Consider the following 15,097-nt stretch of genomic DNA (forward strand, 5'->3'; position numbering starts at 1 on the left):
TCTCTGGGGTTAGGGCTGAGGAAGATCTTGAAAGCAAAGACACCAAATGGTATCAGGTGGTAAAAACTAGAGAGACCCAGGCTCTTTAGAAGAAAAAAATGAAAAATGAAACCCTTGCAAGAAGAGAAATTCCCTAAAGAAGAAAAGATCAAATTTCCTTGCAGCTTCCTTCTCACAGCCACTCGGCCTTGTTGGACCGAAGCTACAGAGAAGAATGCAGGCTGTGGGTGCTCATGCCTGAGGGCCACCTCACTCACCCCACCTGCTGAGTTATCTCCAAACAGACATTCCCTACCCTTGACACACAACATTTCTGTTCCTGAAGAGAAAGAACATTGTGGTCATATCAGGGGTTCTGGAATATTCTGAGAGCAGTTTAGAGCTTTCATTCAGTAAATAGCTTCTCTTCCCATGAGAAGATCTTGCCATGGGGGATGGGAAGCAAACTATTGGACATCTCATACAGGTGCATACTGCGCTAATTGATTTTACGTTTAATCAACAGGACCACTCTACCAGGAGGTCTTATCCTCCCCCATTATGTAGTAATAGATTAGAAACAGAAGTCTTAGAGATATAGGGTGATGGAGCCTGTAAGAAATCCACACTCTCTTCACTAACCCACACAGACCTAAGCCCTGCACATGTATCTGCCTTCCATTCCCAAGACCTCTTAGTGGGGGTCTTTCAGGGGTCTTCTGGAAATGTACCTAACAACTGGTTCTTCCATTATTCTTCCACCATTGAATGTGACTGGGAGGAAAAGGTAAAGCAAAGGATAAGAAGGTAGAGCAGGGCAGGGATGTTAGACACGGAATACAAAAGAAAGGGCAGGAGTAAGCAAGGCATATTATCCACTAACTGGTCATGTGGGAGAGAAGATTGTAGAAACAGCTCAGTTCTAGTAAGCGCAGATAGCATACAGGCTTTTTCCCCATTGAACTTGTGACGGAAAGAGCCATGTCTCCAGACATACTGTTGGAGTGCAAACATGTCTTCATCAACACAGAACTGAGAGCCTCGCACACCCAGGCCAGACCAAAGAATGTCCAAATGGGAAGGTAGTCATGAGGTAAGTTGCAATCTTCCACAGTTGACCATTTTGTCCTTTTGTAATAAATACAATCTAATTTTCTTACCCTAGGTATTATACTTACTGTTTTTGACATTTTTACAACAGGTTTTATGTGGTTATCTGGTTATTTATAATATACGCATGGATAATTCACTTCTTGAATTCATCTACATTCCTTAAAAAGCCACATGTACTATTATTACATTAGTCATCAGAGTTTTTCATGGTTGATAAAGCCATAAACAATGATGAGGTCTGATGAGGTGGAATCACCCCTGGCACAATTTTCTCAAATGTTTCTCAGTAAAGCACATTCACCCAGATATAGATTGTAGTTACAGACTTACAGCAAAATAACATCGCAACTGTGTTTTATTTTCCAGAGAACTGAATAATCATTTTACCTAAGTGAATACAGAATACTACTTAGTTTTGGAGATTAAAATTTTCCAAATTCAATCTATCTACCTCAAAGTGGTTAAATGCATATTAAAAAATAAATAGAAAATTTGCACAGTCATTACAGTTTTTTAATGCTGCTGCGAGTAGAACATGTATAAGACATGTACAACAACCCAGTGCTCCAGGTTCCTGTGTTGGTTCGGGAGAGTGTTTGCAGGGATCTAGTGGGAGACCCCCATCCTAGCAGAGCCACAGCCTATTGGAGGGTCTTGACAGAAGCTTAGTCTGGCTACTGATATATCCAAAACATCCTAATTTCATTTTTGCCCTTTCAAACATTACCTTTAATTAGGTATTTTATAGGCAAGAGTTGACCACATTTTTTAAAAATGTAGAAGACTAAGGCTAAAGCCTGTGTTGCATGAGCCCTCAGGGAGAGCATTTGGGCCTTATTTTTGTCCTTATCACATGCGGCTGTCAGGTCACAAGGCTGGGAGACATTCCCCAAGGGAATGGGAGGAAGGTAAAGTGGTGGGGGGCCGGTGGCGGGGGCTGGATCATGGGCAAAGAAAACCAAACCAAATGCCATCTTGGCACATAGGCTGCTGCCAATCCTATGGAGGTCGGGGAGGGGTTGACACGGAAACAAGGGGAAAGATAAAATTCCATCTTTTGCAGACCAGTGAAGGTTAAATGCTTGTAATAGAGTCATCTCATGGAGGCCTGTATACAGCAGATGGTTTAGCTGAAAGGAGGTGATGAGGAAGCAAAACTAATAATGGAGACATAAGAGTTGGTACTTTGCTTTTGTCTCTCTCCTGTAAGACCCATGCAGAACAGGACCCAAGCCCTGAAAAAAAGCTCAAACCATGCATCTATTGAAGAGAGAGGACTCTTCTCCCACAAGGTCGTCTATTTGTTACTCATCACTTACAAACCTAGAATTGACTGGTTTAAGTTCAAATATATGATGAATCCTTTATTTGAAGGCACGCTAATTGATCAATATTCATGTTTTAAAATTTTTTTCATTTCATTTTTTTCTTAGTTATTAATTTTTTATTGTGGTAAAATATACAAAACATAAAAATTACATTTTTATCATTTTTAAGTGTACAGTCCAGGGGCATTAAGTACATTCATATCATTGTGCAGCCATCAGAACCACCCATCTCCAGAACTTTCCATATTCCCAAACTGGACTTCTATTCTCACTAAATAATAACACCCCATTTTTCTCTGCCTCCAGCCCCTGGAAACCACCATTCTACTTTCTATCTCTATGAATTTGACCACGCTACATACTTCATATAAGCAAAAACATACAGTGTTTGTGACTTTTTTTTTTTTGGTCTGGCTTATTTCACTCAGCATAATAATGTCTTCATGGTTCATTCATGTTGCAGCACGTGTCAGAATTCCGTTCCTTTATAAAGCTGAATAATAGAAATACTCCTGTTCCTACCCAAATCTAGCTCTACCGCTTACCTTTTCTGTAACTTTGAGAAGGACATCAAATCTCTCTAGGCCTCAGTTTCCTCATGTGGAAAATGGAGAAAACAAATTACCTACCTCACTAGGCCTTTGTGAGGATTAAATTATTAATAATTTAAATAATATAATTATGAACTATTATAATTATTATATTAATGATTTTATAATTTATAAAGATTATAATTTTATACAATTTATAGTTATAATATAGTAAATTATGATAATTAATAGTTAATAATATTTATACCCCTGTAAAGAGCTAGCACAATACCTAAAACAGATAAGAACTCCTCAGGAGGTAACATTTATTGTTGATGCTATTGTTACTGTTGTTGTTACCATTATTACTATAAGCTTAGAAGTTATTACAAGTTTTTTAAAGTAAGACTATATATTATATAACACTGTATCATCATACAAACTGTTTTAGGAAACCCGTTGGCCTCCTAAATGCTAAAATGTAGCTGTGCATTTAGAACACCACATAAATTGATACACTTTGGAGCCTAGATATTTCTCTGAGAAATGGTGAGAATATTAGATGAGCATGAACAAAGTTAAATAAAAGTTCCACCAAACACCTATCAGTATGCTAAGAAATAAACTGCCTGAAAGAGCTAAAGAACTGAAATGAAATATTTCCTGTTCCTGAGTAGAGCCAGGTGTAGTGAAATAAAAGTAGGATAAGAACAGATTGTGCGTGTCTGCCTCCGTCTTTGTATCATGAGGCAATTGGGTGTATTCATGACAGGAATTTTTTTCTCTAGCCAAAACCAAGCTGGTAATTACAAGTGCCCGAAACCACAATCTGGACACAGTTTGTGACACAAGCTGGACACAGCCAGGTCTGAGATCAGACTTGGAAAGGCCCCTTTTCTCCTTCTGAAAAATGTCTGCGTTGGTCCAAATAAGCTAACAGGGAGAACACCACCACATTCCCTGGTCTTCCATGGGATCTTCGAGACCAGCGGGACCGAGTGAATCCCTGATCACATTGTTTCAGGAGACCAAAGAGGGAACTTCCTGGTTCCTTCTTCATAGAAACTGTATGAAATAGAGAAAGCAAACAAACACAAATGCCAGTAAGCCCTTCTGAGGGAGACTACACAAAAGCTTTCATACACATAGACATGCATTTTTCTTCTTGAAAATGAATCTATGTGCCTACTTTATTTGTAATTGGATCCCCACTTGTGTATCCTTTTCCTTTGCTATAGGTAATTAGATGATATCTTGGTCTATTTGGGCTGTTATAACAAAAATGCAATAAACTGGGTGGCTTAAACAACACACACTTACTTCTCACAGTCGTGGAGGCTGGGAAGTCCAAGATGGAGGTGCTGGCAGACCCAGCATCTGACGAGGGCTTCCTGGTTCCTAGACAGCTGTCTTCGCATTGTGTCCACACATGGCAGAAGGATGAGGGAACTCTCTGGGGTCTCTTTTATAAGGACACTAATCCCATTCATGAGGGCTTCATCTTCATAACTTAATTACTTCCCTATCAGGAGGCCTAGGATTTCATCATATGAATTTTGGGGAACACAAACATTCCATCCATAACACGTGGAGTACTATTTGAAAGTATAGCTATATTTATCTAAATGCTGTTTTGTGGAAAGATTGGGGAGTATCATACCTAGCACCCTGAGCCACAAAAGAGCTTTCAAAATGTTTATGTAAAAACTCTGAAGTGAAAAATTCCAAAAATGATTTAGCCACTTGGTTTCAGACAGTATGCAGACTCTCAAGATGAATAACTTGAAGTTTCCGTTCTGACACGCTTCTCCAGCTACCCATCTCATTGTCCCAGGGCAGGAGAAGAGGACTCTGAACTAAAGATAAGATAATTATGCAAAGATTCTTGCCCCATAGGACACAAGCATTTGTAATTCTTTTGAGCTCTTAAACCACATGCTAAATTTCCACCAAAACTGGATGGTCAAGAAGGAAAGGAACAGAGTTGACATTTATTGAGGTAATACTCTGTCATGCATTATGCCAAGCAATCTTCATGGCAATTTTGTTATATGAATCAGGGGAGATTACAAATCAAAGGCATAAAAGTAACTTTCTCAAGAGCACACAGTCAATAACCCCAGGGCTATCTCCCTCTAAAGCCTGTGCATATTACATTATACCCTAGAACATTTTGCCTGTAGCTTTTCTGAATGGCGGATGTAGAAATGTCTCTATTTGTCTCAGACTCTTAGGTAAAACATCACCTTACTAAATATATGACCTCACTCAGGAGGGCTGCCAGGGCAGCTGGAACAGTGAGAGTGAGGGCAATGATATTTCCCTGATCACACCGAAACCTGCTCAGCCAGACATCTCACCGTGGAGAATAACGTCTTGATTTCCGCAAAATAGTCAATAATGGCATAAGACAAAGGCAAATATTTGGGTTAACACAAGCCGTTAATGTGATTCCTGATGGACAGGACCAGCAGACATTGGGAAGAGTTACTTTCACAACCACTTATGCAGTGACAGCATGCTGAGTCAGTGATACGTAGCTCGGTTGTATTTGTCCCCATTTATGCCCACATGAATCCATTGATCTTTTGCTTGGAACTAGTCCAAATCCTCTCTGTCTACCCCATAACTTCCAGGAATCAATCATGAGTTTATAGAGGTGGGATCCTCCAAAAGACACCTTGGCTTTCCCCACAATCAACTTTGATTCCACTTGCTCCAACAGGTGTGCTCACTGCATGCGCAGAAGACTCCCAAGGACTCAAAGAGCTAGGTAGCCTCCTGTGCTTCCCCAGGGCACAAAGGTACCTTATCAGGAATGACTCCATTTATACATTTTCATATATTGTTCTTTCTATAAAAGGATCATATAACGTTCTTTCTGCAAAGGGATCTACAGAAAGGTAAATTACAGGATCTTTCTTTCTCAAAGTACATGAGGATTATAGAGAGAAAATATCTTCTGACCTTCGTTTTGACCCTTTCACCTACCAGCTTAACTGGATCTCCTCAATCTCTGAGGAATTTCTAAGCCATAGGAGTCAATTTCTATGGCAATATGGCAGAAAGTGTCAATGTTCCGAGGAACTATGTTTTCTCTGCCACTCGAGCCAATTCATCTAATTGATTGCTCTTCTTGGTCCCTGATCAGGTAAGACAGCTTTGTTACCTGCCTAAAAACAAACAAACAAAAACTCACATGATTTGTATTCATTTCCAACTGATTTAAATTAAATGAAAACACTTATTTAAATCAAATTAAACCACATTCAGTGAACACGGTTTAAAGAAATAAGAGATGATGATGATAAAATAATAAAATGCTTATTCAGAAGAACTTTTCACTTGTCTCAATATTGGTTTCATAAGATGAACAGGACTGGCTAGTACTCTGATTTTGTAAATGAGAACTTTAAGAAACAGCAGTAATAATGACTGTGGGATTTTTTTTAGCCCTTTCTGGGCTGTGAGTTCTGGGCATTATAATTATTTGCATTCAGCCTTCACCTAAGGTGGTCTGAGATGCCTGTGGTTTAGATACCCCCAGTAAGAGTGTCTTCCATTAAACTTAACATCTAAAGCCTTTCAGATTTTAGATGAGTAATAAAAAGCTGTCCTTCCTCGACTCCCATGGGAAGCTTTTGAGGGAGGATCTTCACTAGAGCATTCCTCTTTGAAATGACCATTCTAAGACTTGGAAGAGAGAAAATGAAATCCCAAATTGACTTCTTCATTTCCCAGTGCCCTCCTCTTGGTTCATTAAAGCAGACTTATACCTCCCCAATTTTTTCCATGCACAGCACAAAGAAAATTTACTTTTCCTGGGTCTTTAAATTGCCTTTTGCATTGCCTTGACCATCACCACTTCCTCTAGGAAGGCCTTTCTGCTCTGCCCTGGTAGGATTAGGCAGCCCTCCTCTATACCCCAGCACCAGCCTGAATATATTTCTAGCATGTCATTTGTTAAACTATTGCATATTAGTTTGTTGTAAATTATAAGAAGCTTTTCATTAATATCAAGAAAATGTGCATATATTCTGGGCTTCATCCTTTTGAAGATACTGTGTTCTATTATTTAGAAGTTTAGTTTAAGAGTTTCACAAAATTTATTCTTACCTCATTTAAACTTTTTTAAAAATGTTGTAGCCTTGGTTGATATTAAAGATGTCACCAACCTGCTACCAGTAAGGCATAAAATCGAAGGTGCTATGGCCACTGTATTAGTTTTCTACTGCCAAATAACAAATTATGACAAACTTAGCAACTTGAAACAATAATCATTTATTATCTCACAGTGCTGTAGGTCAGAATTTCAGGTGGCCTTAGCTGGCTCCTCTGCTCAGACTCTCACACTCAAGGTGTCAGCCAGCTGAGGTTGTCATCTGGGTCTCAAAGTCTTCCTCCAAGCTCACTGGTCATTGGCAGAATTCATATCCTTCTTACCCTTCTCATGTGGCCCCTCTATCTTCATGTCAATAATGGTAGGTTGAGTTCTTCTTACGCTTCAAAACTCTCTGCTTATAAAGGGCTCACAGGATTAGTTTGGCCCATCTGGACAATGTCCCTGTCACCATATAATTATGGGAGTAATACCAAGGTCTTGGTCATGGAAATCATCTTAAAATTCTGCCTACCACAACCATGACTGTGATATTTTTCAATATATTTGTATTCTTCCATCTTTTTGTCTATAACAAGGATATGATTTTCTAGAAGGGATTTTGTTTAAAAGTGAGAAATGCAACCTGTGGTCCTGAAGCAGTTAGAGAATCACTGATTCAAATGGAATCAGTTCCATGAACTTGACTGACTTCAGAGGAAGCGTGCACTAACAAAATGAGCACACACATTTCCACTGGGCAAGTAATAGCAGAGGTGACCCTGATTTCAGGGATAGAATGAGATGCCAATGATTCTATGAAAATATTTTATTGTCCCAATAAAGTAAGGTTGTGACCACCATCTGAGTTGGAAACTCTGCTGTCCTGCTTTCTGTCAAAGCACAAATTCAGTAATTCTGTGCAGTCTAGAGTTTCTGAGCTAAATATGATTAAGCTGCTTTCCTGATTATAATGGAGTCATATTTCAGCTATTTCTCTGTACAGTTTCTATTTATTGTTACAAAAGTATACCAACTATAATTATTGTAAAAATATTTTGAATGCTTTCTAGCTTATATATTTAGCTTGTGAGTTAACAAAATCTCTAACAAACCAGCCCCAAGAGATGGTTTTATGAACCAGACTTACAGAGAATACAAAGGGACATGAAACCCACAGAAAGAAAAAGAAAGACACCTCTTAAACACTAGTTAGGTAACACAAATCCTTTTTCAGTAAGTCTCTTGGAAAAAAGGACTATCTGTGTATTAAGTTATCTTTTTGCCCCCTACAAACAATGCCTGATTTCATATTTTGAACAGGGTAGGTGCTCCAGAAATATTTGTTGAATAATAAATGATTGAAGGTTTACTAGAAAACTTCAGTAAAAAGCAATTCATAGTGAAAAATTGAAACTAATCTTAGTGCTCAAAAATAGGGAACTGCTTCAAAATGTTTTACAGCCTTCAAAATTATGTTGAGGAAGAATATAATATATAGTGATATAAAAACTGTGGTACAAATTATAGATGAAAAATTCAGGTTACTAAATAGTATGCACAAAATATCCCATGAATTTTATGCATGCCTATGTGTATATATATTTATATACATGTGTATATACACACACATATTTTACTATTTTATGTATTTAAAGATATATAGCAGCATGCTTTGTTGGTTATCTCTGGGGGTCAGATTACAGGCTGTTTTTTATTTACTTCCCTGAGATTTTTCTATAATTCCTGAATTTTATTCCTTTCTGACCAAATTTGGGGAAAAAAAAGTTTACTGAAAATAAAAAAAAAAATGTATCAAGTTTGGATTGAAAAGTGGAGCCTTCAGCTGAACATAGTTGAGTCTTTGCCATGGACACCAAGTCATTTCCTTTCTTTCAGTGGCATTCATGCCACTGCTGTGCATTTTTCCCAACTGAGATGACACAGTGGAAAGACCATTCCTATACCACGCATTGAGCTATAGGAAAGTGGAATGTCCGTCAGAGCATCTGCAGATCAGGAAATCAAGTCACAGAAAGTATGACTCATGTAAGATTCTAAGCTTATGTCATTATGTCATTTACTTATCAGTTACTATACTTCATATTTACATGCACTGTCATCTCCTCTCTCCGTTCCACACCCCCTATGAAGAAAAAGGCATTTTTAGCAAATGTCCTTTCAATGGAGAAAGGAGAAAGATCAATTTACTCTAAATTAGTTCAGGTTAGATCGTAGTCAGAATCCCTGTGGAGAGTGGAAGCTCTTCTCCGGAATTGGGGTCCCTACTGGATTCAGGTTCAGGGTTGGAACCCACAGCCCAAGCATGACAGGCTGTCAGCAAAGACAAGCTCATCATTAGCATCCAGCAGCCTTTACTTTGCCTTTGTTTTTATCTTCCCTCAACTCCTATCTTTGCTTCTATTTCTCTGAAACCATTAGAGAAATTCCTTTGAAACAAGTGGGTGCCTGACTCATTGCCTATTTCCTCTGTTTTCCACCCAAGTGGTAAACAATGGGCTCTATTCAAATGTGGACTGTCTGTGCGCTGGGAACTTGCGTGCAGACAAAGCTCCTTGTCACAGGGCAGATTGCCAGCCCCGAGCTCTCTTCTGCTCACCTCCTGGGCTCTGCTTTATAAGGGCCACTTGACAAAATGCAATGTATTCTCATGGTCCTGAGTTCTCTGTCTCCTTTTCCATCCAGCCCCCAAAGGAATACTACCCTAAATCCTCAAGTTAATGTGTTTGAGAACAGCCTCTCAAAAGATACTAGAAAGAATGACAGGAGGTAGCTCAGGCCCCAGTCATATGGACATCAGGTTTTATTTACAATCGTATTAATCTGTGTCTTAACTCCTCCCAAGTTATTTTGTCTGTAGATGGTGGTTGCCAGGGAAGGCAGTCCTGCAAAGTTAGGGACAAGGCAGGTGTGGGAAATACAGAAGGCTAGCCTAAGACAAAGGTGATGGAACACAGTAGCAGGAATCCAGACTATGGAACAAGAGGAACAGGACAAAGTTTCAAACTCAAAAGGAGCAGATAAGATAATAAGAACTGAACCCAGATGGTGGAGCAGTTATCAAGGCAAGAGAGAGAGAGGGGGGGGGGGAGGGAGAGCATGCTTGCACGTGCTTGAAGCACACCCCCAGTGATGCATAGGAGTCACAGGAGGAGTTTTGCAGATTGTGTAGATCCTCCCTTCCCAAGAATTTTATGTTTTCTGAAGAACACTACCAGCTTCCCTCCACCATCTTAAAATGGCTAGGAAAAAAGTGAATGTAAGGAGAAGGTAAGAGAAACAAATAAATATTAAATAATTGTGATATTCCAGTTATATTAGTATATTAGGTCCACTTACTTTTTTTTTTTTGAGACAGAGTCTTGCTCTGTCATTCTGGTACAATACAGTGGCATCACTGTAGTTGACTGCAACCTCAAACTTCTGGGCTCAGACTCTCAGGTAGCTGGTACTATAGACATTCGCCAGATGCCTATAATGTCTGGATAATTTTTTTTTATTTTTAGTAGAGACAGGGTCTCACTCGTGCTCAGGCTGGTCTCAAACTCCTGACCTTAGGCGATTCTCCTGCCTCAGCTTGCCAGAGTGCTAGGATTACAGGAGTGAGCCACCACGCCTGGCCAGGTACATTTACTTTTTAAAATCACTTCAACAACCACATAAGATTGTGGTTCTTATTCCTATTTTTTAAAATGATGGGACAACTACAGCCTACAGAGTTTAAATGACTTGCCCACAGTCACAAAACTGGCAGGATAGCACTAAGATTTGAAATCAAGTGATGTGACTAAACAAAATGAGAGAATTCATTCCTTCTTTGACAAAAAACTCATTCCCTAATGACATCCAAACACCAAGCCCTCTAGACACTCCTTCAATATCACTTAAATCTATCCTCTTCTATCCACCCCTACTCTCCCCGACTCACAGCTAGCCGACATTTCCCCAAAGCCTCCCAACTGACTTTCCTTCTCTGCCATCTTCCCCTCTCTCCCCCGTCTCTTCCCTCCTTCCTTTCTTCCTTCCTTCCTTCCTTCTTTCAACATAAATTTGGTCAACTCCAGCCTATTTAAAACTCTTCAGTGACTTCCTACTGACCAAATACAGTCCTGCCTACCCACTGACCCCCCCCCCTCACTTCAACCACATTGGACTTCTTTAATTTCCTCAAAACTGTAAATTGTATCTGAGCTTGGGGCTTTCCCATGTGCTGTTTGTTTAATGTGGAACACTCCCTCCTCCTCCTCTTTACTTAGCAAGTCTCAAAATGTGGGGGCTCACTCTTAAAAATTAAGAACCCCAAAAACCTTTTTGAAAAAAAAATGTGGATGGTATCTATTGATATTCACATGTTGTAAGTTAAAACAAGGAAATTTTAAAATATTTAGTTCAGTTAAAAATGACACAGTAAACTGAATACACCTTAACATAAATAACATTTTATGAAAAATAGCCAAATTTTTTTCAAAACCAAAACTACATCAGTGAGACTACTGACTCTGTTTTACATTTTTGTAAATCTTGCCAATGTCTGGCTTACTAGAAGATAAATGGTTTCCCATGTCTGCTTCTGCATTCAATCTGTTGTGATATCACAGGTCATGTAGCCTCTGTAAAACTCCACTGTACTCTGGTAACGGAATAAGAGTGAAAAGGCAAATAACTTCTTAGTATTATTATGAAAATAGTTTTGCCACCTGAATCCCCTAAAAGCCCCTCAGGCAGGAACCTCGAGAAATCCAAAGCTATACTTTGGGAACTCCTACTTACTCTGTATATCTTGTCTTAAAGTTCAAATTTGCCAAGGGGTCTTCTCTGACCTCAAAGAATAGGTCGAGTCCCCTTGCTATATGGTCCTGTAACACCCTCTCCCTCTCAGTCACAACACTCTTCATACCTACAACGTAATCAGTAATTTGCATAAGGAGAGGGACCATGTCAGCTTTGTTCACAGTGGATCTCCAGTGCTCAGCACACATAGCAGGGACGCGGAAAACCTTTGTGGGAGGAATGAGGAGATAAAGAAAGGGAGAAAGAGAAGGAGAGAGGTCATGAGACACAGAGAGACAACTTCCTGACAATTGCTGCATTCCTTTGGCAGGATGGATGCAGAGACATCACATCCTCCAGCAGCCTGCTGCAGCTCTGGGTCTCACTTCCCTCTGAAAGAGGCTGGAGAGAGAGGTGGGTCACTGACTAGAGTGAGGAGGCTGAGCTGGGACAGTAGAGAATAAAGGTCAGGAGTGCATGTGCTGGATTCTCCCGTGAAGGCAATCATTCAATCACATGTACTGAGCATCTGCAGTTTGCCAGGCGTTCTTCTAGGCACTTGGGGATACATCAATGAACAAAACAGAGACAAAATTCTGGCCTCAAGGAGCTTACATGTAGACATGAACTCTACCCCAGGTTCCACCAGTTGACAAATGGGTTGCCTTGTACTAGTTATTTAATCTCCCTATGCTTTATTTTTTCTCATCTGTAAATTGTGAAGGAGGCTTGAAAGTTTCTTGGTGAGAACTGAATGAAATGTACCCAATAGGGAATCAGGCACCCAGTAGGTGTTTAATAAATGGAAATCTTTCTGGTGGCAACTCTTACTCTAAAATTGATTTTTTTCATATACAGAAATTATTCTATAGACCGGAATCCAGGCATGCACAGGATATCACTTGGGTAGTTGGTGGGGAGGGTGTGTCTTTAGGGTCTTCATAGAACTCAGGAGGGCTGCATGTCACTTTTTCTGTAAATAAATATCACCTTTAGCTCCCTCTATTCTTCAGAAAATGCCTGGATATTTTACATTGTTCCATAATATTGTAGAATAAAACCATACAAGGCACTTAAGCAATGGGGTGTTTCCAAACAGACTTTCCCAGGGACTGACTCTTACAATTATGCCAAGCATGTAAGATATTCATAGCCAACTATTAATGTTTGTAATTGACCACCTAGTCACATGCGTTTATCATGTATCATAGGGTTACTGAGGTTTCCCACTCCACCTTCTTGACTGAGTTTGGCTTGAACTTTCTAAGAAAGTCATTCTACCTTTGAAGCAAGATTACCAAGATAGAGAAAAAAAAAATGAGTTTCTATCTTTGAGTTTTTATTTCTCTTACCATCTACTTTTTGTGACTTCTCTATAGTTAATACCACAGTAGAGAAGTGGTGGGTAGAGGAAGAAAGAAAGGGAGATGGTCTTATCGGCTGATTTTATGTGTTACCAGTCTGGTAAAAACATTTGGAGTTAGAGAGCATCCAAACATGAATAAAGTTTGGGAATTACTTGCATGAATTTAATTTCCTCGGATTACCCCCATTGTTCCTCAGCAGGAAATATCCGTGAGTCAACTATCCAGAATCATAGTTATTATTCAAGTGATGTGGGTTAGAAAGGAGATTTGCTGCTATGGCAAACCTCACTGACGACTTAGACGGTTCTTCAAGTTAAAGAGCAGAAGGATGTCTGGAGTGACTGAAACACATATGGCTTCAGAGTGTGTCAAGAAGACCTGAAAGATCTCACATGGAAGTGAAATTCATTACTGGCAAGCACAGTGACAGGAGACCCCAGAGGGCTGAGCCGCAAAGAATTTGCAGAGCTTTGCGGCTAACTCTGTGGCCTAGTTTGATCTTGAGGTCATTGTCTTGGATAAACCTCTCAGATCTGTTCCTGTACTTAAGAGCCACTCGACACGTGACTGAGCTCTCTGTCAGGCTCCTTTACATCGACCTGTCAGAACTGACTTTCAGAGAACATAGACAGCACATCAAATCGTCCAACAGATGTCCCTTTCAAATAAGCTGGAGCAGAACCAACTATACGGAGAAGTCATAAACAAGGAAACAGGCAACCCAGTGATTTTCAGTGGCTTGGCATAGCTCTTTGTACAGAACACTCAGCCTCCTGGGTGGAACGTGAGTTCTACAGAGTGTGCATGCAATAGGCAAGTTGACTCTTGCCCCACCCAGGCTCATGCTGCTTGACAGGAGAGACAGAGGGATACTTTGGAGTCCAAACTCTTCATCATCTCCATGAAGTGTTCCTCAGTTTCCCAGCATTAAGAAGTAACAAGTTTATACTGGCATAAAAGGATTTAGGGGAGAGAAACCCAGCTTCCAGCCCCATTTCTGTCAGTGATTCACTCACTGTGGGGGGGGGGGGAGGGCAGTGGCCAGAATTGTCTGGTTCCTGCTTCTGATTTCCCTCTTCACTGGCATCAGAGGATTGCACTGCAGGAAAACTAATATGTAGCTGAGCTCCAAGTGCTAAATAAGAGCATTTCATGTTCATTCCAGGCCACCAAGAGGTTTAGGGTCACTGAGTCACAGACTATAAATTTGGACATTTGATGATTTTTGCAGGTGACTGGGTGAACAAAGGAAAACCCAGGAGGCACATAAAGGTGGAAACCAGTACTTCTTATTTGAATTATTTAACATGCCTCACTGATGGTTATGAATATAAAAGAACTCTAGGTCCTTCAATAAGATGAAATAAAGTTACTGAGTTTAGTTTTTGACCTACTTTAGAACAGGAAACATGCTCACTAATATTTACAAGGTACTTTGAGGTACCAAACAAAAAGCTCAATTTATTGGCAAGATATTTTTGTTGATGTTGTTTTGTTGTTCATATGGGCAAGCAATTAATGCTCTTTAGAAAATCAAATCACCAATTCAATCACTGCCTACTCTTGAATTAATTTTTATTCTAGCAACAGCCCAGAATTTATTCAAAACTCCCTATGCTAGACATCAGGAGTAAAAAATCAATTAGGTAAAAATTTCCTGGCTTTAAAAAGTCCTTAGCATTATTTAAACATTTTTATTACAGGTGTATAATGACCAGGTCACTTAGCTGAAATCAAGGATTCAAGTGAGACTTTGCAGAGGTGATTTGGCTGAACTTAGTCTTAATGGATATGAGGATAAGTATACACATTTTTTTAAAATTACCCAGAATGTAGTGCCCACTGAAATGAGTAAGCCTCCTTCACATGTGTAGCTTCTAAGTGTCCAAC

The 15,097-nt window shown here is 39.7% G+C and overlaps 1 protein-coding gene across 1 annotated transcript; it reads left to right on the forward strand.

The window, feature by feature from the left end:
• The first annotated feature begins 13,599 nt into the window (after positions 1-13,599).
• Positions 13,600-14,164, forward strand: LOC105814224 (chromosome unknown open reading frame, human C15orf54). The gene is given in 3 exon segments (XM_012649121.1): positions 13,600-13,833; positions 13,836-14,055; positions 14,058-14,164. Coding segments are annotated over 3 exon segments (561 nt in total).
• Positions 14,165-15,097: the final 933 nt, after the last annotated feature.

The sequence above is a fragment of the Propithecus coquereli genome, unplaced genomic scaffold, assembly GCF_000956105.1.
Source record: "Propithecus coquereli isolate 6110/MARCELLA unplaced genomic scaffold, Pcoq_1.0 Scaffold3, whole genome shotgun sequence".
NCBI lineage: Eukaryota > Metazoa > Chordata > Mammalia > Primates > Indriidae > Propithecus > Propithecus coquereli.